Consider the following 24405-nt stretch of genomic DNA (forward strand, 5'->3'; position numbering starts at 1 on the left):
AACACTCAACAGAGTAATTTATTCACATTATGGTGTACATTGAGGGCCTACCTACAGAGAAATTTTAGGGACAAGTCCTAATCTTACTGAAAAAAAACCCCATAGTGTGAGCTTAGATAGTTTTCAGATTTTTTTTCCTGTTTTTAAAATGTAATATTTTTCTCTTAAGTCATAAGCATAAATTTAATTGTATCAAAGAACATGCATATGTTTTTCAGTTACAGTATTTTTACAAAACATATAGATATATTACAGCACCAGGTRATAAATGATTGTCATAGACAACCAGACATCTGGTGTTAATGCCGTTGTCTCAGTTTATAAAATACTGGTCAGTTACTTTACAGGTAAATGACAAGGGAAGGAAAAAAAAGTGCAATCTTCATTAAAATGTATAGGAATACATGCTATATTGTAATTCATAGGGATTTTTGTAATTTAAAGGTAGTGACTGAAATAGAATGAAAAAAACATTGTTTTTTGTAAATGGTATTTCCCAAGAATAAACACAAACTCTTTAAATGCTATTTGTTTTCTGTTAAACATAGTCATACAGGCTATTGGAAAAAATCCCCAAATAAGTGTAAGAAATTGTTAAGGAGACTATGGGGGGAAAGAATGTATTCCCTAACTACACAGTAACGCTAATTACAGGACAATATTTTTTTAATGTACATAATGGGCAAACACAACACAGAAAGATAAATAGTTCTAGATCTAGCTAAGTGTTTTATATTAATGTTTAAAGTTCAGTGGTGAGGCAAAATGCATATTTCTAAAACCATTTTAGGGTTTTTTCACAGTTCCAGTTATTTACTAACAAATACATAACATAATTGATCAGTAAAACAGAGTCCTTAAGTTGTCTGATGATTTCTTGGATGTTCTTTTTATTGAGTCATTTGGCCAAATCCCTGTTATATCAGGTTGATGCTTTTGACTTTGTGCCTGGTTGAATAATATGAGCTTTAGCTAATCAAGGCTAATGCAATTCAGGAACTGTACTGAACTGAACACTMGTGCATGTTTCTGGGCTTGAAAAAATGAGACAAGTTGCTTGATAAAATAAGTCTTTGAAAAATGTACAATACACAATTCACATAATGAAAAAGCATTTAGAAATCTGCTGGTCGAATCATCATTGTCGTAGCTTTGAGAGAGTATCCCGAGCCCTTCCAGTAGTACCACTTGATCCCGTTAAACTTGTTGTTGTTCTGTCGTAATGGGTAATACATTCCATTGAGGTTAGAAGGACCACATGCGTCAAACCACCAGCCTGCAAGACAGAAGACAAACATCAGCAGAAGTAATTCTCAAAATAGTATACAAGTTCATTGCTGTCTGGAAATGAGGAAGAAATCTAAACCCAGTTATTGGTTCTTATGATTTGGAACTGTCAGTATAAAATACTTGCCACAGACTCAGGAAAGAAATGTATTTTTGTATGAACTACATATTCTTGAATCTTATGCAATACACTGTAATTGAAAATTGCAAAGACAAAGTGTTCATTTATTATCCACATCAAACATTGTCAACAGTCTGAGGGAAGAACACAACTTGAACTATAATGATACTGAGTTGCCTTTGGTTTTATCTGCTCTTTGGTAAATGTCTGTTCTTCACAGATTTTAACTCCTTTCTTAATTCTTTCTAAAGGAATTATTCAGTTCTCCATGCAGGTCAGTTCAAAAACTCTGGGAACTTGGTAAGAACAAAAACGAGAAAAAAGCAGAACAAATGTATTTTGTATCCTTATAGTCCTGACCTGTTAGTGGGTCATAAGAGAAAAATTATTTGTATTAATAGAATAATATTTTTATACTTCTGTTATGGTGGCAATAGTGTGTATGTTCTGTTTTGCAGGGCAGTAATCTAATTATCCTTTTGGATAAACTGAAGCCGTCTTTTTTTCTTGCAACTTGTGCTATAGGAAAAGGAACAATTGTTTGAGATAACAGGAAGATAAGCCGAATTTACAAAGCACTTGAAATTCTGAATTAATAAATTATAGCATTACTTGTGTAGATGAAGATAAAGATACCACCTATAACTCAAATATAACTAGTGAACCATCATTWCAAAAGTGTAAATATATCTGTGGTGTATCTTTATAACATCATAACTATATTGAAATAAGGAATTAAATTCTTGTACTGTTCTGTAGCACATGCAGTACACAGCAGCTCTTGGGGTTTTTCTTCCCTGGGTAGTTAGAGAAAGGGTTTATGCCTAAAGAATTAGAAGTCATTTCATAGATAAGCTGAATCTCTGAAACAGGTTTTTTTGCGGGGAGTTTTGTTTTGATCTCTGACTGTTACCTCATTCCTTGGAAGAGGAATCTGCTACRTCTCTGATTAGTTTCTTGTACCCCAAATTCAGAGATTTATTTTCCCTCCAGTTTTAACTCCTCTTGTTTTRTTTTAACTAACCTTTGTCAAATAATAAAATATTTCATTTGGAGTCTCCATACTACTATTTCTATCCATGAGTTTTGAGCTTTTTTAATAGTCAAAATTATCAGTATTTATCTCATAGACAATATCAGTGCCAATAAAAATAGGAAGACTGAGAAACATAAAAACATTCCTACCTCCTGTTAGCATTTGTGAACACTTGCAAATACATTTGTCATTGTCTGCATCCTTTGTGCTAAAATCATTTCCTGGTTGGCTTATACTACTTATTTTGCCCGCTGTCCCAGTAAGTCCTTTAAGGTAAATCCTGCAGAAATGAGAAATGGAAAAACAATTATTACATGGAAGTTGATGGTAGTTGTCTGCAAAATAATGATGGAATAATTTGCAATAAATATCCTGTTCAAATAGTTGAGTTCTCTTCTGGCCAATGTACTGGTGTAAGCTGTTTTTCAGCACAATGTTTTTATACAAACCAAAATAGTCAGCACAATATTCTAATGAACATCCATTTGTTCAAGTCATATTAGAAGAAAATGAGAGCAAGTGGATAGTAACTCCTGGGATTATTCATACAGAACATGTATTTATTAAGACTGAAAGTATGGTGTTGTACTTCAATGCAACAGTACATTAATTTTTTTTTTATTAAGTTCAGAAGTTTAAAACAAAATTTTTTTGATCCCTATTTTGCTGTTAGCACAACACAGCAATTTAGCATTATAATACTGCATATATGATATAACAGCATTACAAGGAGTATTAATTATGAGTTAGTAAATGGTATTTTAGAAGTTTCTMAATATTTCCCTTTTCACTTTTCTAATTACTCTCCATTTTCACATAGTTCATAAATTTTAGTGTGAAATCATCACAACTATTTCAGTTTGCTTCAATTTCCTGACAAGGCAGGCTTTCAGTGAGGCTGCTGCTGTTGGGATCTGCTTGCACGGGTGCCAATGGAGTCTCAGTGGGGAAAGAACATAGAGCATTGAACTGAGCAGGGCAATTACACAGCTATTCCTGTGTTACCTTGAACTGGAAGAATTTGAACCCTCTGCTCCCAAGGTATCTTTTTGTTGATTGCATTTCTGTATTAAATAGCTCATGCTTCTCAGTGACATTCTATTTGCTTAAAGAGGAGATCTGACTCTGAGGAGAATTAACTTGTCCCCAGATCAGTCTTCATCTTGCATGTAATTCACTGCTTATGATAGAAGTTGTCTTTGGGAGTTTAGCAGATTATTTTAACCCATTTTACATTCCCTACTTTAAAAGCTAATTAATTACTTTTTATTCATTTATGTTTCAAGGGATCTGTTCACTACAGATATTCTCAAAATGTCTGCCAAAAAATTACTGTTTTTTCTTAAGATGAGTACAAAATTACGTAAGCCAATTTCTAACATAAATTATATTAAAGGTTTCAAGTACAATGTGTGAGCCTAGGCTGGGTCTTCAAATAYCATTTTAAGTCTAATATAAGCATACTATTATTATTAATAATAATGAATTTTTAAAGGTACAGTTTCTTGTAACAGAAGATGAGAGGCAATAGATGAAAATTGAAATAAGATGTTCTGACTGGATATCAGGAAAACCTTTTACCATGACGGCAGGTTGTGCCATCTCCACCTTTGGAGGTTTTCAAGACCCAATCGAAAAGCCCTAAGCAACCTGGGTTTGATTTCACAGCTTTGAGATGAGGAAGTTTATTCAAACAAAGTCCATTTTAATCTCAGTTTAATATGAAGAAATTTCAGTTTTATGGCCCAACTCATCTTTCCAGCATTCAGAATGTAATTCTGAATCTTTTTCATTCAGAATCTTTTTAATGTAATGGATCACAGAATCATAGAACTATTCAAGTTGGAAGAGACAGAATTGGTCAAGTTAGAAGGGACCTTAAAGACCATCTCGCTCCAACCCCTTTGCCATGGGCAGGGACATCTTCCACTAGAYCAGGTTGCTCAAAGTCCCATCCAGCCTGGCCTTGAACACTGCCAGGGATGGGGCATGGAAGACGCTCTTAATTGAATACTTTCTTTGTTTTTTTTTAGATTTTCCTAATGTTAAATGTATTCTTTAAACCACTCCATTTGATGATTAATTCCTCGTTTGGTTGCATATTGTAATAAAATTGCTTTTACCATCTTATTTTTCAGTAATTATCTTTTAATATTGTAAATGGACAAGGGTAATGACCCATTTTGCAAAGGTTGCGTTTTTATGTATTTTAAAGCATTACTTAAAAAAAATCTCTGCTGTAGATTCTGACTGTTTCCAGATGAAAAAATATTTACTTTGGAGTTGAGACAACTGTATACTGTATACCAAGGCATTAAGATCTAATGTTTTGTGGGGGGCAGATGCTGATAGTTTTGAATTGCTTTGTTTGCATATAAGACTTGAGTTGAAATAACAGCATCAGCTCTCTTAGGTGTCAGRTTGACTTTATTTACAAAAATAGTTGGTAGAGATCTTGGAGAAATTAATCTAAGTGAAGAAAATTTTTCTGTCCAGTCACCCAAAGCTCCATGAATCTTTAAGACTCTTACATTTCATGGACTGTGTAGTAGGAAAGCCTCTGTTATACTGTGAAGTCTCTAGTTTATTTTATAATAAATSRAACTATTTATTGYATTTACAGAGAGCCTGGTGAATGAACTATGAACTGCCCATATATGTCAACTGTGGCTGATACTATTTCAAAATGTGTAATACTATGATACTATTTGAAGTGTATACTACTATGATAATATTTATATAAAATATTTATTTAAAATTTGTATTATTTCATATTTAACCAAGAATTAAGAAGAAATTGTAAACTTCTACATTTTACGGGTTTAGAGCATAAATAATATGTCCATTAAAATTTGGTGTTTAAATCGACAAGTTGTTGGTGAGTGAAATGCCCATTTGCTCCATTTTCACAGGYAGGGGATTTACTGAGATTCTAAGCCAGAGTATCATGAAAGCATAAGGCCACATCACCCCAGTGTGCTCTTTCAGACAACAGAACTGCTCCTAGAAGCCACTGACAAAGCAAATCCTTGCAATATAACTCATCTTAGTCATCCACCTTCCAGAAATATATTTATTGCATGGAACTGGGATTTTGATAGCAACTGCAGACAGCTTCTTATTGACCTAATGACCGTGCATTGTTACYCACTATATTGGCACATGTATCCTATCTTATTTTGTACCATCTCGTCGTCTTTGCATTTTGTGTGTTATACTCACCCAGGATGCACTAGTAAACACACATTTTCTCCTCTGGAAAAATAAATTATTTTTTTAGGCAATAGATGAAAAATGAAGAAAACATTTTCTGAGTGAACTGGAAAATAGTAATGAATCAAATAAGGTCATGCATCTACACAGTTTAGAAAAATTACTACCAGAGCTTTTTTTTTAATTTAGGTTTGATTTTTCTGCTTACCTGTATTTTTGTTCTTCACTTGCTAGAGAGAAGTGGTCATACAATGAATAGGCCTCATTTCCTTCCCAGTCTTTCAGGTGTATTTTAAGAACATAACGCTTCTGATTAGTCAGTTGAGAAACAAACTCATTTCCCAGCCAGTACTCCCCAGCAGGATCACCAAATCCCTGTAATTCAAGTTGTATATTTAAATAGCTTTGTTTGGGTGTTGTTTTTTTTTTTTTCCTTTGGGTTTGAAATAATCACTTTATCAGTTTCTAAGTCTAATAGTTTTCTGCCTGTCAACTAAGGATTTTACTGTGTCCATGAGGATTATTGATCTGTAATATTTCAAAAAGTTGATTTCAGCAAGGACAAGCTCAGGAATCTGAAACAGTGAATCARTATTATTTAGATTTGGAGCAGTTTATACTGTTGCCACTAGAAACACAAATATAATCAACTCAAAAAAATGTAAACGTGATGGAACAGTTGATTAAAGAAAAGTAAGGTTTCTCTTTAAAAACAAACATCACACTTGCAAGTCTGCTTAGGCAAACAATGTACACTACTCTGACATTTTCTAAATGTGCATCTGAGGACAAAGACAACTTTTTTAAGTTGTTTACATTCTAAGGATGCTATTAACATAACTTTAGCATATTAGGTTTCCAATAATAATAATAATAACTAATATTAAGACTTCAGGGAACATTGTTTACCATTTTGTACTCTTTCCATGTCCGGTGAAAGTCCACACTGCCATCTTCTCGTTTCTGAATGACTGTCCAACCTCCTCCACCAGTTTCCATGTCACAGTACGCCTACCAGAGTAAGCATGTAACAGCTTAAGTGCATGTAGTCACAGCAAAACAAAATCAGAAATCATGTACTTTGCATAATTTTATATAGTGGCAAATTGTGTGCAAAATACATGTTAACCTAAAAATGAAGGTTTTCATAGCTTTCATACAAATCAATTGTGTTTGTCCAAATAAATATGATTCCTCAGTGTATATTATCACAAGAAAACCTTAACAAATGACACCTTTCACTTCATATTTTTTGTGAATGGCTAATTCAAATTTCCCATGGCTTGTCAGAGTATAGATACTGTTAAATTAAGGCAGTGAGCAAATAAATATATTTTTATTATCACAATCATTGTTCAGTGCCTTTGCAAATGGTCTCATCCCAAAGTTAAATCTAAGTGTAGAACAATTATGATCTGAAAGTTGAACCTTAAAGCCATGTTATTATACAGACTGCTGTGAACATCTTATATTCTTGAACAAAAAAAGTAATAACTATAAAATGCATCCATATATTCAAAAATCACCTTTGAATTTACCAAGTTATTGCTAAAATTTTGAAATGGCTGATATGTAACAAGCAGTTCACTGAACTCATTTTTAGAATACCGAATGAAAGCATCCCTGGCACAGTAAAATTCAGGTTTATAGGTGACTTTTGTTCAGTCAGTCTCCTATATTATATTGCTTAAGTGTCAGACATGAAAGGTATTAATGAAAGTGCCAATACACTGGGGAGATGGTAATAGAAAAAAGTCTTTTGAACATTAGTGGAAATTTTGGAGTGATGTTTGGGAGAAGAAGGGGATAAATTAGCAAGAATTTTTTCTTGATGAAAAAGCTCTGAATCTGTGAAAGCTATGAATATGTGAATATCTAGTACAATTTTTCCTGAGCAAGGCATTCAAAATGTTGCATCTAATTCTGCTTTTCTGAAACAAATAGAACTTATAACTGTGTGTGAAGTCAGTGAAGTTAAGCTGCTGTAAGACAGTACAATGAAAGTCATACTGAAGTAATCTATTTAAATTTCACATTAGTACCGATACTATTTTTAAGAAAGATAATACATTTCTTGTACAAGTATTCCTGTTTGGAGAGTTTACAGTTATTGTTTTCTTATTTGGAAGTTTAATTTTTTTGACCACTTTCTGCCAAGATAGTGAAATTCAGAGCTTTCTGCAGAATCACCTCACATCTTTGAAAACTTTTGAATTCTAGTCTGAGTATTGAACTACATTAACTTCTAATCTGATTCTAGATCTTGTATTAGTATAGTCAAGATCTGACTTCTTACACTTCGATAGGATATTTCATCTGTACAGTAATTAAAYAGATAATTGTAAAAGAAACTAGGCAAGTATTTCATTTGAATTTGTATGTTTCCYTCTTTGTTCAACAGTTCTCTCAGTGGTCTTAGCTCTTATCTGAGTGCTGCTTGTCACAATATGCCTATAAATGCCCCAAATCATGACTGGATGACACTGAAGCTGTATGTCTTTTTCATTCTCTTCTAGAGGAGACTGTCTTATCAGTGTTAGCAGTTAGCAGATTTGAGCTCTTTGAACTGTTAGACACCCTGGAAATTCATTGAAAAAGTATGACTTCAGAAGCCAGTTTCCTTCTGTCTTGTGGTAGTGTTCTGTGTGTCATTTTGGGAAGTAAAGTGTGTTCCTTACTAACTTTTCCATACAGTTGGCTTTTAGGGTATGTGTATTATACATATGTTTACACACACAAATATACACTTATATAAATCAGAGTATTTACAGTTCAAGGAGTGTCATATGCCCTGTTCAAAGGCATCAGACTTTTGACAGGCAAGTCCTTACAGCTGCAAATATCAAATATATTAGTGTTTCAATACGCTGCAGCACACTGGAAATCCAAAGCAGATACTGTACTTTAAAATTGCACTAGACTCCTTTCAACATCAGAGAATYATGAGACATTCAGTTGAGATTTTTAGGGAAGATAGAATAAATAAAGAATTGGATAAGGGATTACTTTTTCATGTCTTGTGAACGGAATTTAATTGAAAGCAGCAACTTTAATTCATACTGCTGTGTRCAATTCCTTACACCTCAAAGGTTTTTGTTTGATTTTACTAACATCTGTATTTAATGACTGTTAAAAATTTGATAATAGTATATACAGAAATTTAGTTAAAATAAAAATTCCCTTCAAAGGAAAGGCTGAAGATAAGCTATTGTAAGAGAAGATCAATCTGTTTTAGAAGGCTAATTCATGATGTGTAATGTATATGTGAAAACTGATTTCCGCAGAGAGCCATGAAGAGCAATACCAGAAATCAGATGCAGATACTTTTATTAAGCAACAATACAAGTTAAAAAGCTGAGTTAACAATGATCAGATATCACTGGTAGTAAATAAAGTTGTCGACTCCAAAGCTTCATCCCACTTAAAAGAACAGTATAAGCAACCAGATGGAGAACAGAACTGTTTCACCCTTCTCTAAATTATGTAGTTTTAAACTATATACAGTGGAGGCTATATATTAATTTATTTGAGCCATGGGTTCAGTCTGATATTGCTATTGTAGATGTTAATTGATGCTTTTTGAAAGTTACATGCAATTTCCTTTATGCCTATTRCTTAAATTTCAATTTTGCTGAAACAAATACTTTCAAGAAATCAATGCCTTTAAATAGCACTTTATTTTGTTCTAATGAGATTAAAAAAGAAATAGTGAATTACTGCRAATGTCTTCCATAAAATATTCCTTTTACAGGCAGTATTCACTTTTTAAGTGAATGGTAAGACAACTAGCTTTAATAGACACTATAGATTCTTTGAGATAAATGCTGGGGTACTGCAAATTTGTTCCCAAAGGAAATAACAGCTCACTASGAAGTGAAAAACATAATGAGAAATTGAAGAAGAGATGACTATAAAAATCTCATGTAGATTTTTCTTTCCAGTAACAATTTTTAGAAGTTTATGTAAATTTGGGAGTATAATTTTTCCACACTAAAAAAATTTCATGTCAGTCAACTCTCAGTCTTTCTCTTAATACTCATTACTAGAACAGAACTTTTCTGACCTTTCAACTATTCTAGGTTTTCTATTCAAAAGAAAGATATGTAACATTTCATAACACTAGTAAAAATAGATACSAAGATTAGGCAGGCAGCAGGAGTCTTCAAACAGATGCCAAAAAGAATAAAGAGATTACCCTCTCAAGTTACAGCAAATTGGAACAGGGAGTATTTGATGTATTTTGTAAACTGCTTCAGTACTTACAGTTCTAGCAGCTGTAGCTCTGTAAGAGGGTATTTGGGGTGTAAGTGCTTTTAGACTTTGTGAATGGTAGGGCTCAGGTTGAGCTCAGGATGAACTTCATCAGGATGAAGAGCCACTGCAGTTTTTATACCAAAGCAAGTGCAGTGACCACATTTTTGCAGTGACACTTTGCATCACTTTTGGCTGCGGTATGAACACGTTTGAGTCAAARCATTTAATGATTTTGTATTCTGCTATCTCTATCAATTGGAGATGTGACTAGATAAGAACTGCAGTCTAATTGGTTCATGAGGTTGCTATAAACATAAAAYTATTGACTTTTAATAGTTTTGCCTCTGCCATTTTTCCTTGTGTCAGCAGTCTTTTGCTGTTTTTTTTCAGTGTTTTTAAAAGGACTTAAGCTTTTGTCCTGGTGCAGAACAGAAAAGTTTGAAAACATTAATGGAATTAAATAATTGTTTTCCTCTCAGCTGTCATATGCAATTCCTTAGTTTTGGATTATGATGGGAGACAAATTAGTGAAGTGGGATCAGTTACAGATTACACAGAAGTTGTTTATAAGCCTGTTGGGAGGTCAGAAGGTGTTACAAGAGGAAAAGACAAAAACATAAACAGCAGTGCAGCACTTTTGGCAAATAAAAAAGGTCACTCTGTTTCCTGGTCTGAGTAGCCATCCACATCATAAACAGTTGAAAATGGTGTAACATGTTGATTATCCCTAAACCTTCACTTCCCTTGACAACTACAATGCATTCATATTTGTATAAAAAATCAGTATCAGGTTAAAGCTTTTTAGTCTCTTATTTTCAATGTCATACGGTAAGTAAAACTTCCTTCTCTTTTCCTATCTGAAGTGGACAGAACAAGATTTCAAATTTTTTATGTTATTAAATGACTGATTTAATACTAAGTAAAATTATTACATTTTAACTCTTTTTTAACCTCATAAACTACCAAAATGGGTATTTATGTTAAGTATTTTAAGCCTCCATGTTCAAATGTAATGCATTTAGTATGTTATAGTTTAGGATTTGTTTTTTTGTGCTTTTGAAAATGCAGTGTTAAATTTTATGACAAATTTTAATTCTGTAATATGTCATGCACTTGTGTCTGCTTTTAGAAAATATGTATTCTCTCTATACTGTATTTGACAGTAAAATTAAAATCAAAGATAAAAGTTTCAGACAAGTAAGAGATCCAAGGAATGTAAACCTTYCTGAGATGTCTAACAAAGACTGCTGCGTTCTATTACTTTAGAGATGCAGTAGCTTTCATATCCTTTAGCTTTTAAAATTGTGATTCTAGATACCTGTGCTATTTAAAAGCCATTCAGCTGAATGTGTAATAAAACACTTTACTGCATCTTATGTAACTAATTTGCTTGTGAAATAGATTTGTTTAGACTAGATTATTCCAAAGGAAAACCAGCTTCTTTTTTTTYCCCCTAAGAGAAGCAGACTGCAAATAATTTCTCYAGATTATATCTACAAAAAAAATTGCAGGTTTTATCTATTGYATTTTATAGAKCTTACCCAAACAAATTGCTTATTTSCYTCAGGAGAGCTTTGTAAGTGTTAAGATCGCAGTCTGGCTTGAGCTAAATGAAGTTCTGGCACTTCAAAGGCTAGTCACTGGTGAATTTCATTTCTAAAACGTTGATAGGGAAAAAAAATGCTTTCTCTGTCAGAGCTTTACTAATTCCTTTTCCACACTGCAATTCTTTTTCCACTGCATTTTTATATTTTCTGTTAATTCTTCTGATGGAATAAAGTAGAGCCTTAGAAATTCCATAAAACTTTTCCTTTTTTTTTGTAAAGGAAATATCTACATTAGAAATTAGAAAATAAAAATGTGAGAAAATTATTTTGTGTTTTTCTATGAAATATATTAAGCATTTTTTAATATTTATATGTCCCTTAGCCTCCTCAGCTGCTGTGTCTGAAAAGCTTTCAAAAAACAAACTTTCATCAGCTGAGTCCCACTCAGCCAAATGCTCACTCYAGATTTTTGGTTCTTTATCCTCACAATCCACCTGTGACTTTTCTCCCTTTCAGATTCTATTGATGGTTTCAACTGAATTATAATATCTGAAGTTTTATCATTTTATTTACTTCGAAGAGGGAGCATCTTTATCAGGCATCCAGTGGGTCATCCACCGAGTGCCATTTTTAGCTCAAGGTCTCTTCTGCAGATGTCTGGTGTACTGCTTTAACTTAAATTGACATTGAAGTTCATTTCAGTTGAACACATAGGGGAAAAATAACCATAGAGGAATTTAAACTGAGTTAGTGAAACCACTGCAAACTCACCTTTTATATGAATCAGTAGTAGTATTTTCCAGAGCAGTATTTTCCAGAAAAGTCCTCTTTGTTAGACAGTGTCTAATTGTTAATCTAATTATTATCCAGTTGTCCTTAAAACTATGTTAAAAAGAACTGAAACCCATACATGAGTCCAGTCCTAGTAGATCTGCTTTCATGACTATACATCCATGAGTAATATTCCATGTCCCTGATTTTACCTTTTTTTGCCACCTGAAAGGCCCTGGGCATATGAAGGAACTAAGAAYTTAGAGGAGACAAGAGTCTGCTGATCATGCAGAGCAACTCTGATGGAGTTACAGATTTTACAATGAAATTRCAGTGCCTTATTGATTTAATTACATTAATTAAGTGGAAAAAATAATGGAATTCTGGCATGAACAAGCAAAATGTTATTAATTTCAACTGAGACAGGATTTCACCTGAAGGACTTTTTTCTTCCTGTGAGATATTCARATCTAGGAGTGATGAAATGCTCATTAAAAAAACTGGGTAAGTAATGAAGTTYACTATTAACTAGACTTTAAAATAGCATATTTGCCAAATCAAACAACATTTAACATGCAGTATGCCTTTATAAAGGAAGCTCTTCATAATCATCCTACCTTTTTCTCTTGTGCAGTGTTTGAGACTGTTAAAGTGTAGATTCCACTTGTTGTCAGTCCAGATTTGAAAGCTTCAGCACAATCTTTGAAGCTGATTTGCTCCTCTTTGGCTATGAAGTTGTTTTTAGCTGTTAAAAATACAATAGAAATTGAAGGCATTAAGAGGAGATGAATGAAAGAATCAATTTATGACATAATCAGCTTTAATCAGTTCCAAAAAATATGTCTGGCCCTGAAGGAAAGGACAGATCAAAGTACTTATTAAGYGTGTTGTTACTCTGTATCATTTAGATACATTATTCTGATAGGAGTGTAGTTGTTTGATAGGTTGAAAAGTGCCAACATTTTTTAATATGTTGAAATAAAAGTCAGGGTATTGCATCTCGTTTAGTTGAACAGTTTGTGCTTCTACTCATTGCCCTTGCTGGACTCCCRGCATGCATTACAACCTTATGCATGCATTAACTACCAATGCAGACGAACCTAAGTAGCAAATGATTATGTTAGTAACGACTTTTGGCTGGTACTATRATGTTGTGGAACCCAATGTAAGAGTTATAAAACCTTTTACAATGCAGCAGAGTGGTGGAACTACCCTTACAAAGTTTTAAGCTATTTTTTTGCCCCTGTGCTGAGCAGGAACAACTTCATATGTACCAAGCTGAAGCTTGGTAGCTCAGCCCGACCCACTAAAGGGACATGCCTTCTGGAATTCATTTGTGTAAAAAATACATTTTCATATGTCTAAGCCTTCTTRTTCAACAGAACAATCTAAGATTCATCTTTTTGTTCAGTTCTTTATTAACTATGGAGGTTGGAATTTCCTGGCATTTCGCCTGCTGACTGATATTTCATATTTGACCCTTTTGGGGTTGGTTCTGTGTATTTTCCCTTTTAATTTAATCTAACAATCACAGTCAGTTACTACAAACGTTTAGGTGTTGTATAAATACATGCTTATATTACAGTTGCTTATTATGTTCTTTTTAGCTTGCTTGTTCATTATTTACCTGTTTAAGTGCTTTGCCTTAAATAGAAAAATAACACATTCAGTGTTTTAATTGCTTTTCCACACTCTATTGTTTGCATACTGTCTTAGAAGCTTTCCCTGCTAATTTTGTCTTTTTGGCAAACACTCATTATTTTTTCCACTCTGGGTTTAATGGTGCTGTAGCCAACATGACTTTGACTTGTTTACTTATTTGTGCACTAGCATAGCAGATAACATCAGCAGGAACATGTACAGCCTTGGTATTTAAGGGAATAGCGTCAGTTATTAAGACAAAAAAAAGTTGGAATTTACTTTGTTTAGAAAACCTTTTAATATCATATCATATAGGGCAATACTAAAAGTGAGGACTTCTGAACATCCTTTTCCTTTTCTGTGATCCACCTTACAGTAATGTAGCATAGACCACCTATACTGTCTTTCAAGTTTTAATGAGGGCTTTTAAAAATTTTTCCCAGTATTTAAATCTTTTTTTTTTTTTTAGGGCTTCTGTATGCTTATGTATTTTCAGCCCTGAGAACTTTACAGGCAAGTGTGCCAGGTTCTACAGCCTTTTGGGGAAGCTTCTTAATTTGTCTAAGTTCCCTATCAGACATGAAATTCAAGGCAGGGAATGTTTAAGTCCTGTGTCTCCATAACTCAGTTTATGGTTTGTGTGGGTTTTTATGGAGCATGTGAATCTGCACAAATCTGGAAGCTATGCTTGGTGGCTATGATTTSTTGCAGGGTTTTCAGGAATTTAAGGGTGAGATTATTGCCTATAAAATTTGCTAGGCTGAGGGATTTTTAGGATGAACAAGGAAACCTCTCTCGGTGGAGAACTGTTGGGAGTACCCGCTGCCCTGGCCTACTGCTTTCTACTTTTGGGGGCTAAAAACTATACCCATGCTGATTCCTTTGCCTTTAGTAGCCACTGTAATTTGTCCTTTCTTTGATAAACTCCATATGCATAAAGCAATGAAACCAGGCAGAAACAATCTGTGTGAGTCAGGAAGAAAAGTTGCAGGCCTACAAAATGCAGTCTCACCTAGATATATGGTCAAGAGAGTGTATATTGCCACACATGTGACTGCCATGTGGGATGAATGATACTTGGTATCTCTATATTTTGTTGAAACACTGAAGAACTGGTTCAACAAAATAGAGAAGATAAACAAACCAGAGAGGATAAACAAAATGTTGAAAAGAAMCCACATAAACGTGGTTGTTTCTCCCACCCCCCTAAAATGCAGGTTAATCAACTCAGATACAGAATTTAAGGCAAAAAATGTAGACTTTTTGARAAGCAGAAGTGTGTCAGAACTATGGTAAGACTTTATAGGTACTAATACACACAAATTAGGAAATAGCACTGAAAGGGTATAAGCATGTCCACTTTAACTTACAGTTTGGTGTCGATATCATAGTAAGCAAGCTATGAACYGTCTCCATCAGATCATGTTGCTGTTTTTGCAGAACTGAGTTGTTTACTGTAGCTGTAACTAACTGTTTTTCTAGTTCTTCTATAATAGAATTCTGTCTGGCTACTAGGACTTGAAGCTGATCTTTTTCATCTTTTATTGACTTCAGCTGAAGCATGTGCTTGTCTTCCATCTCAAGAACTCTTTTTTCTAGAAAGCTAAATAAAAGATTACAATTAGACTCTTGAGAAACAATTTTGAGTTGATGTCAGCATGCAGAAGACAACTAAATGAAAGTTTAGTTTGATACATATGCTTTAATTTATTATATAAGTGCACTAATGCACAACATTATCTACTACCGTTTGTATTGCAGGCTTTAGAAGTGTAATAATTGCCTGTTTGATAATTCAGCATGATTAAAGGAAGATAAAGTGACTAAGTTTTCATGGGTTTACCCTGTTAAAAGATTAAAATTATTTAAAGATGGAACTATGACCTTTTCAAATATCCTATAATTATAAAGAATATATACTTAACATAAATATTATGGCATTAAGACAGGGAAATGTGCAAAAAATTACTTGAAGATGTGTTACCCTTCTCCAGTTTTGGAGCTGGTATGATTAGGGGAATGGCTGGAACATTATTTCACTGCTTATTATTCTGATATAAAATTTGAGTGCTAATTATTCTGATATAGACTCTGAGAAAGCTAATGTTAAAAGATGCATAGCCAGAAGAGAAAAGTTCACTTAAAATCCATTGCTCTTATTGAGAAAAAAAATCCTGAATCTTATATAATTATGTTTCAAGCAGATTAGCTTAATTCAGATCGTCTTTTGTTAGGTGAGAAACTATGCTTTTGTGTTTTATGTGGAWGTTACAAGGGTAGTCTAATGTCTGCTGGGTTCAACACCAAAAGATGTGACCTTTTAAAAAATCAGTATTTCCTTTGCTTTCCATTTGATAAGGACGCTTGTTTTTCTTAAGCTGGTAGATTAAACCTTTAGGGAACATATATAAATGTAGCAAAGTAGTGAACAAAAATGTCAAAACATGTCTCCTGGGTTTTTTAAGATAATTCTTTCAAAGAAAAACCACTTTGCACATATGGTTCTCATTGAAAAACATGGCTTTGAAAGGGAAAACTTACTGTTATTGCTGCTTTTAGATTTCTCTGTAAACTATTTATTGCCAAAAGTAGACTAAAACAGTGGTAATAGGGAAATGAAACTAGCTGAAAAAAAGGTATGAGCCTTTGGGCCACAGCTGAGTACAGAAAAGGACAGGAGTAATAGTTGGATAYTGTCTGAATTTCAAAGTATTGATTCTTAAGGAGTATTAAATATGATTAGTGTTTCATTTTTCTCACTACATTAGACAAAAATTGTAGCAATGACCTGATTAGTCATTAGGATAGCTGTGTATTACATGGAAATAAAATTCTGGAGATGTGATTACACTCAATTAGTTTGCATCAGATTACATCAACTTCATCTGGATAAGTCTGAAGAAGAATATAAACTGGGAACAACTGAAGTATTGCTTCAGTTTTAGCCTTGAGTTCCTCCTATAAAGAAGAACTTTAGATAGTGAACAAGAATTTATAAAYATTATACAAGAATAAACCTGCATGAATCTTCTAGGCTTTAAGTAAAATATGACCTCTGTAATGTGGTGGGTAGTGTTTTACAATAGGTTTGGAGAGCTTGGTACAAACCCGTATTTTCCTATTTCAAGTACAATTGGTTCTAAAACTGTTAGAAGGGCACTTCATAGAATAGCATTTTATTGGGCTGACACACAAACTTACCTGTTTTTTTCTTGTAATTTAGTTATCTCATTGGTCTGATCTGAAATCTGTCTTTCTAGTTTGTTTGTTGAAAGAGAGTGTTCCAAAAGCTGAAGTTCGAGTCTGGTTGTCTGGTTTAATACCTAAAAAAAATTTACAAAAAAAMCACTTCTTTTAAAAGATGTTTCTTTTAGCTAAATTTTAATTCTGTTACATTGTGAAATCATGCAAATCTCTATGTACGCCTATGATTAAAAAATATTTGTCAGCACTTAATTTAGGCACAAATATTCATAGAATCAAAATGAAGAAGAATACACAGAGTTGCACTRATTTTGTTATTACACTACCATATATCATTGGAAATATTTCAGTAGTRTGCTACATTTCTGATGAGAGTTACTGTGTACTTTAGCTTTGTTACTATACTTTCCCCTCTGTTATGATAATTCTTATTTCATTACTGGAACTATTATCGTTGTGGCTTAAAGAATGAGTTGAGTTGTTTTCCCCATCTGGCACTGAAAGTAAACCTCTCACTTGCTGAAATCTTGGCCCAGTCCTGAAATCAGTTGGTAGTTCTCTCCTAGCTATTTTCCTTAATCCCAAATATATTTTGAAGTGTTTATCATGTGAACCACACTTTAGTAAATTCATTCTCTGCATTTTAATATTACCTTTCATCAAAGCATTCGCATCTTTAAATGAAGAAACGCAGATTCCAGGAAACRTGGAAGATGCTTTACAGGTTGCATTGGATTGCATTACTTTGGGGCATGTTTTCTAGAAACATATTCTCATTGTTTTACAATAGCTTTTTTTAAATTCAACAGAATTTGGCTTTCCTTGACAGGAAGAATTGATTACTCATGTCCTTCATGTTAAACAGTTATTCAGGACATGATTTCACACTTAAGTGTAATTGAAAACCATTGCCAAAAGTAAGTGTCCTTGAGAGAGCAATTGTTTGGTTAATTTCCGTGTGTTGCTAATTAAGCCCTTAACCCAGTCACCAGTAATTTCAAGCAAAGAAGGAAAGTTACAGTGATGATTTTCTTCCTCTAAGCAGAAAATAATTGAGTAATTTCCATAAAGACATTACTGTGAATGAATAAATACCTTCTCTCAACATGTGCAATCTTAGGCTCCTGAATAATGCAATCAAAAAGTTGAATTCAGTATGCCTGTGAGCTATGAATCATCAGTTTATTAAAGAGTTCACAAAGGCATGTTTTAGGTTAAAAAATGAAATTATTGGATGAATTCTACATATAGTAAAATTTCTGACAAGAATTTTAGGTTTTGCATACTTTTTGTATTATACAAAATACTGCGTGATGCATGATACATCCATTATGTGTTTTGGCAATTATAGATCTGCATCTTCCTATGTCTGCAAAACTACAAATATATACCACTCTACATTGATTGACTTGGCCTTCTTCTAATATCTGCATTATTTTTAACAGAATGTCTTATTGTACTTAATGCTTTTTAGTTAAAACCCATTCCTTTTTGTTTGAAGTAAGTTAATTAACGTACAGTACACAAGTTTATTTCTGTGTTAATATATYTTTCTAGCAGCCTCCTAATTTCTTTTTCTTGATTCATCTCGGATTTGTTTATATATTCCTTTGTTAACCATAGTACAGTGCATTGTGCTGGAAATGAACTGTTATCCCACTTAGAGTATCTGTGAAAACATTAATTAAAAAGACATATTATTCTTGTAAGTTTTAAAAATTAAAAGATGAAAGATTCTGTTTAAAAAAACCAAGCTGTTAAGTGGAACAAAGAAAATTTGAAAAGACTCTTAGCTAAGATCTGGTAATGACAGGATTGTATAAAAGCACATTAGGACCCAACTGATGCTTCGATATAGTATAGTAGTTTTAAATACATTCTCTTTAAAGAACAACCTAACAACTGTCTTTCTAGACTTACTTAAAATATTACTACAATGGAAATCACTCAAGTGACAACACTGGGCTTGAAGTGGAATTACGTATTACCAAATACTAACGTTTCCTTAAGCTGTGTAGAGCTGCTGGTGATAATGATTGACTTCTAATTGTTGAACTAAAGGCATGTAACACTAAACAGTGTTAAATGTATAGTTGTATAGTATTTGGGCAGTAGAAGCATTTTTAGGTTGAAATTCATTACTTACTTGWGCTTCAACATCTGTTAATTTGCGGGTCTGTTCAGCTGTTTGATTTAGCAAGTTTGTGCCTATTTCAATCATTACTGCAGTCTGGTTCTGCACTGCAGTTTGCTGGATCTCTACCATTTCTTTCTTCATACTGTCTTGGATGTAATTCTCAAGCTACATGGGAAAGGAAAGAGAGAAGATGTTGGAAAGGGGGGTAGTACAGCCTGCTGGCAGGCTTGCTAAACAAATTTGCTGCTTGTCCTTGCCTGTTATGTACTTGTGTTAAGTTTCCCAATGTTAAGCTCTGTGAGAGGAAGAACAAATGTGACAWGGAATGGGTGGCCACTCATTGTCTAAAGGCAGGAACAGAGATTTGCAGGAGATAGGCAGTAGGAACAGTAGTGAGAGGGCTTGTGGGCACTTGGAAGCTTTTCTGCCCTAATGCTCCCACCATTAAAACCATCAGAGGAGCTTCACCAGCTTTGGCAGCGATGGGAATTTTTTAGAAGATAACAGTTTAGGAGTTTAGTCATCTTCCTGTATTTACACTTAACTATTTTAAAAGCATTTTTCATCACATGACTAGAAGTCAGAGGTCAAATGTCATTTAACACTGTTATGTGTGCATTTTTATCAGAGAGAATTTCAAATAAAGACACAAAACAGTAGAAAAACCTATAAATACTTTAAATGCTTAATATTAAGGAATGCAAAAGTTGTTTAAAATACTTGGCTCTGAAGTAATTTCTATCTAACTAATAAAGCTTTTTTAGTAGCCATTTTATAAGAGTACCCTGTTTTCAAGAAAAGTGAGGAGAAAATAAGTAACAAGGAGAAAATTAAACTAATTTTTTGTGTAAATCTTTTTTTCTACCTGCCTGGATTATCAAAAAGCAGTCTGATTTTTCTTCACACTTCTTTAYTTCTCAGTAACTGCAAATAATTAATATTTCTTTGATGTGCCATTGCTTAGGCKTAAATTCATAAAAGTCCAGACCACAAGATTGCAATTTTTTTCCATTGACTAAGTGTATTTCTAGAATCAAACTTCTACTTCACTCCGACACTGTTCCAGCAAGAGAACCATAAAAAATTTTGAGCTTCATGCTGTACCAACAAAGACGACACTAGCTAACAACAAATAGCTAGTGTCACTAAGCACAAATGGCAATGCATCACCAATTCCGACTCTAACTGAAATGGTAAAACAGGTTGATATATTGATTTTTAAAAAATACTATTTTGATATGAATGATGGCTTGTGGTAAGGAGAAACTTTGAACATTATTTTACAGCTACTTTCCCTATTAATGAACAAAAAACATCTAATAATTCAATATTCTAAAAACCACTGTTCAGATATAACCATTCCACTTCCAATCAGCTAAAGATCAATGAACAGATCTATCAGCTTCAAGTGTTTCCCCTTGAAATATCACTTGAGCAAGGACTGGATTAGGTTTTCTTACTTCACAGTTGTTTTTTAAAGGTGGTGAATCAAGAAAACAAGGTATATTAAGAAATTAAAACATACTAGTATATTCTAAAATTGGTAGTATATTCTTAAGTTTGAAGTGGCCATTATTTCGTGATGCCYAGTGTGACCAAAGTGTTAAAGCAGTATTTGTTTTTCGTGCCACTCTCCCCATGCAGCTGGTGAACTGCAATGCACAACTGGGAGATTTCTGACCTGGCGTAAGCTTTGACCCACATCTACTGTTCTGCTCCGTAAGTGTACTTCTTTAGTGTACCACAAAGATTTAAAATCAGCCTTTAGGCAGCCTTTACATTCTCTTTGCATAATGATCTTTTTGAATACTGAAAGTAAGCATAAATTCAACTGGGTTTTGGCATAATAATTTAACATGGGTATCTTCAATTGCCATCATACTATAGTAATTAGAGTTGTTCATTATTCACAGGGTCAATTCTTAAGTGTTACCTTTTGCTCCAGGCTATTTCTCATTTTCAAAAGCTTCCCACCCAGAGACAAATCTAATTTGACCAAACACAYTGGAATTCTTTGAAATCTTTAGTGACATCTTTTAGGTCAGCTTCTTCTTTTATGTTGGACAAAGATCAGTGCCTTTTAACTGAGTCGTAATAGCAAAGCATCTTTGGTTCTTGATCATTAGACTATGAAATGTCAGAGTATAGWGATAATTTAATTTTAAAAGCAATGCAAGTTGGTATTTGGTGCACCGTAGTCCAAGGACATTTGCAAAATTCTGAAGACTTTTATATAGGCAAAAATAAGTAATTTTTCAGTAATGTGAAATAAAGAATGAGAACAACTAATATATGCCCCTCTGAAAATAGTAGGCATCTGGGAATTAAAAGATTTATGAGTCAAATTTAACTTTAGCAACTGAAACTGGAAGACTGGACATTGTTACAGATAAAAACTCTGCTCAAATGCAGCTCTGTTAAAAGAATTTAGAAGGAGATCTCCAGAATGCACTTCCCTCAGTTTCAGTTAAAGTACTGAAATACCTTTATCAAGATCAAGGATATGGCCTTACCCGACAGACTCAATGCACGTCTGCAGTTAGAAAAGCCATTGGAGGGAAAAAATGAAATACAGAGGGGGAAAAAAGGAGTGAGATATCTCAGGTATCAAAGAGCTACCTTATAAGAAAGCACTAAAAATAYTGCATCGACTTTACTTAAGACAAAAAGGCCCAAAAATAAAAAGAAAAACAGCAATAAATATATCAACAGAGAAGGATTGTTCATGAGCTTTGATTCTTCCATGGAACGATTGTTTCTTGGAAAGATATTTAACCTCATTCTTCAAGTCTTGCTCTTTGTTCACCACAGAGAGAGCAGAATGAGAATCTGAGCAAAGTCATCCCTGCATATAGAATTACAGAACTGCATGACTTCTTTGAAATTGTTATCACTGAGTTATTCTAAAACCCACTACTAGAAAATGAGTTAATTCTGGGTTTAAAGGTAAGGTAAACACTTCATGGTACRGTTAGGCAATTGTCCAGTTCAAACACACAGATTAAGGTTGCTCTGAATAGACTAGGCAAAACCCATGATTACGATTTAAGGCGACTGGTGGTTCTGGTTGTCAGATTTTTATACCCCTTGTCACTGTGCTTGCAACCTTGGAAAACAGTTTTGTTTAGACACACAGGTCTGTATTTTCATAATTTATCTTATTTGAATACCTGTAAGTGTRAGCGTATCTCCAAGTATCTGATCTCTTTCAAATAATCTCTCATTTATGTGGGGAATTCCAAACCACTGAAGTGTTCTCTTGGCTCCAGTTTTAAGTTTGTCTTCACATCAGTTTTTCAACTTGAAAATATTAAATATGTAATTTAGGGAATATACTATCTGTGCTTACTTGAAAGCATGAAATATGARCACCAAAAGGGATTTATACTGAGATCTAAAGCCAGTTGCATTAACTGACTCATTCAGCAACATGAAGCATCAAAATTATATTGACCTATTAAGTGGCTTTGGAGTTTCTTRTGGTTTTTTCCCTAAAAATCCTACAAAGCATGATTACATAAATCCCTTCTGTTTTTTCCTTCATATTCACTAATCCTCTCCCATTTTTGTACATTCTCTGCATGTACACATCATAAAATCTCTTTTCCTGACCTGAACCAAGATAYGCTCTGTGATCCTTCTCTGCTTATTTCCCCCCTCTTCATCATACAATGCAAAACTGTACAAAGTAGCGCTTCTTACAACTACAACTTCCTAATTTTTTTGTGCCAGGTGCTTACTTTCATCTTTTTTCAAAGAAAAATAAAATAATGGCTTTCATCCAAAGCTCCCCACCATCTCCCACTGACCTTAGTGACAGCAGAACATGTTCCCACTGCATATCCCTGGAAAGCAAGGCCCGTGGGCTTCCCTGARAGGGCGGTGGAAGAACCTTTTTAACACAGGCTCCAGTTCCCACAGCCATGGCTGAGCTACACTGACAACACTGAGGATTAGAAGCCATTTTGCAAGGCTGCAGTTCTTTGTGGCACACGTCTTTGTAGAGCACTATTCATCAGCTCCTGCCAAGGACCCTCCTTCCTTTGTAAGCAGTAGCACACTCAGAGTTTCTGAAGGGGAAAGAATAGCTTGGGTCTTTTAAAGGAGGGAAGGACACACGAATGAATGCCTCAGTCCCCATCAGTCTGGTGGGAAGCTTGGCAGCTTGGTTTGAGCAGAATGTCTGTCTTCAGTATTTTGCTCAAATTTGGAAGGTGCAACAGGGATTATTGGCTAGATTTCTCCTTTGCCATGTGGCTAGTTATGATTTAATCTCTTTTTAATTCAAATAGTATTTGGCATATAAAAGGTGTGTTAATGTTAACCATGACTACATTATTGTTATTTTGAACAAACTAACTRTTAAAATCTAATAGCTGACTATTAGTTATGCATCTTCTTTCAGAAATTTTGCTTTTGAGGGAGTAAGTCAATATTATGTTAAAGATAATACAAAGGAGAGGGAATATTTGAAAGAAGAAATACTTAGTTGATAGCATTTCAGTGATTCTTGGGATTTTCCATTAAACATTCTATCTTTTGTGTAAGAATTTGACCTGGCCTGTATTCTTGAACAAAGTAAATATAAAAATGAAAGCACAAATGGTAAAAAAACGTATCTCAAAGAATGCTTAAATTGCAAAAACAGCTGGGAAAATTGAAATACTTTCACAGTTAAGATTTGTTACAGTGTTATAGTGATGCATTTTTAGAGAGAAAAAATTCTCTAAGGTCATCACTTTGGGGCTGTGTCATGCTTTATTACTTCAAATCATATAAAATCATAAAATTTGATGAAAATACTTCAGCTAAGTTGCCAGAAAAACAAGGACAGGTCAATAATATTGAAGCACATTCCATCATATTGCTTTTATAGCCAAGACCTTTTTTAAACAAGCTTTAAACTGGCAAGAAAGAAAAGACAACATGTAGAGTATGCACTAAAAGAAGTATGTTTTCTAACCATTGACAGTATTAATCCATTATGAAGGGTTATCAATACTAAGTCAAATGAAAAGCCTTCCTGATTGTATAGTTTGTGTCCATATTACAGATTTTTTCAAAGAATCAGCATTATCTGTGCACTTTATAGACACTTTGACTTACCATTTTTTACATTTTGAGTTATGAATGATGTCTTGCATTTGTTCTTTGCTGCCAAATGTTTAATCTATACTAATTAAACAGTCATGTT

General features: G+C 33.8%; 1 protein-coding gene across 3 annotated transcripts in view; it reads right to left on the reverse strand.

Annotated features, from left to right (window-relative positions):
* ANGPT2 (angiopoietin 2) overlaps nucleotides 1-24405 on the reverse strand; it is an 87594-nt gene continuing 63189 nt past the window's right edge. For 2 of the 3 annotated variants that reach the window (XM_057375906.1, XM_057375905.1), the window contains 8 exons: nucleotides 19221-19376; nucleotides 17072-17193; nucleotides 15241-15473; nucleotides 12847-12974; nucleotides 6567-6668; nucleotides 5866-6032; nucleotides 2594-2724; nucleotides 1-1276 (listed from right to left, as the gene is read on the reverse strand). In XM_057375906.1, the coding sequence (XP_057231889.1) occupies nucleotides 1116-1276; nucleotides 2594-2724; nucleotides 5866-6032; nucleotides 6567-6668; nucleotides 12847-12974; nucleotides 15241-15473; nucleotides 17072-17193; nucleotides 19221-19376 (1200 nt within the window). In that variant the 3' untranslated portion in view covers nucleotides 1-1115. The remainder of the gene's footprint in view (nucleotides 1277-2593; nucleotides 2725-5865; nucleotides 6033-6566; nucleotides 6669-12846; nucleotides 12975-15240; nucleotides 15474-17071; nucleotides 17194-19220; nucleotides 19377-24405) is intronic. The other variant, XM_057375907.1, reaches the window with a different exon arrangement.

The sequence above is a fragment of the Malurus melanocephalus genome, unplaced genomic scaffold (genome assembly GCF_030028575.1).
Source record: "Malurus melanocephalus ecotype Western Australia unplaced genomic scaffold, MMel_1.1 scaffold_263, whole genome shotgun sequence".
Classification (NCBI taxonomy): Eukaryota; Metazoa; Chordata; class Aves; order Passeriformes; family Maluridae; genus Malurus; species Malurus melanocephalus.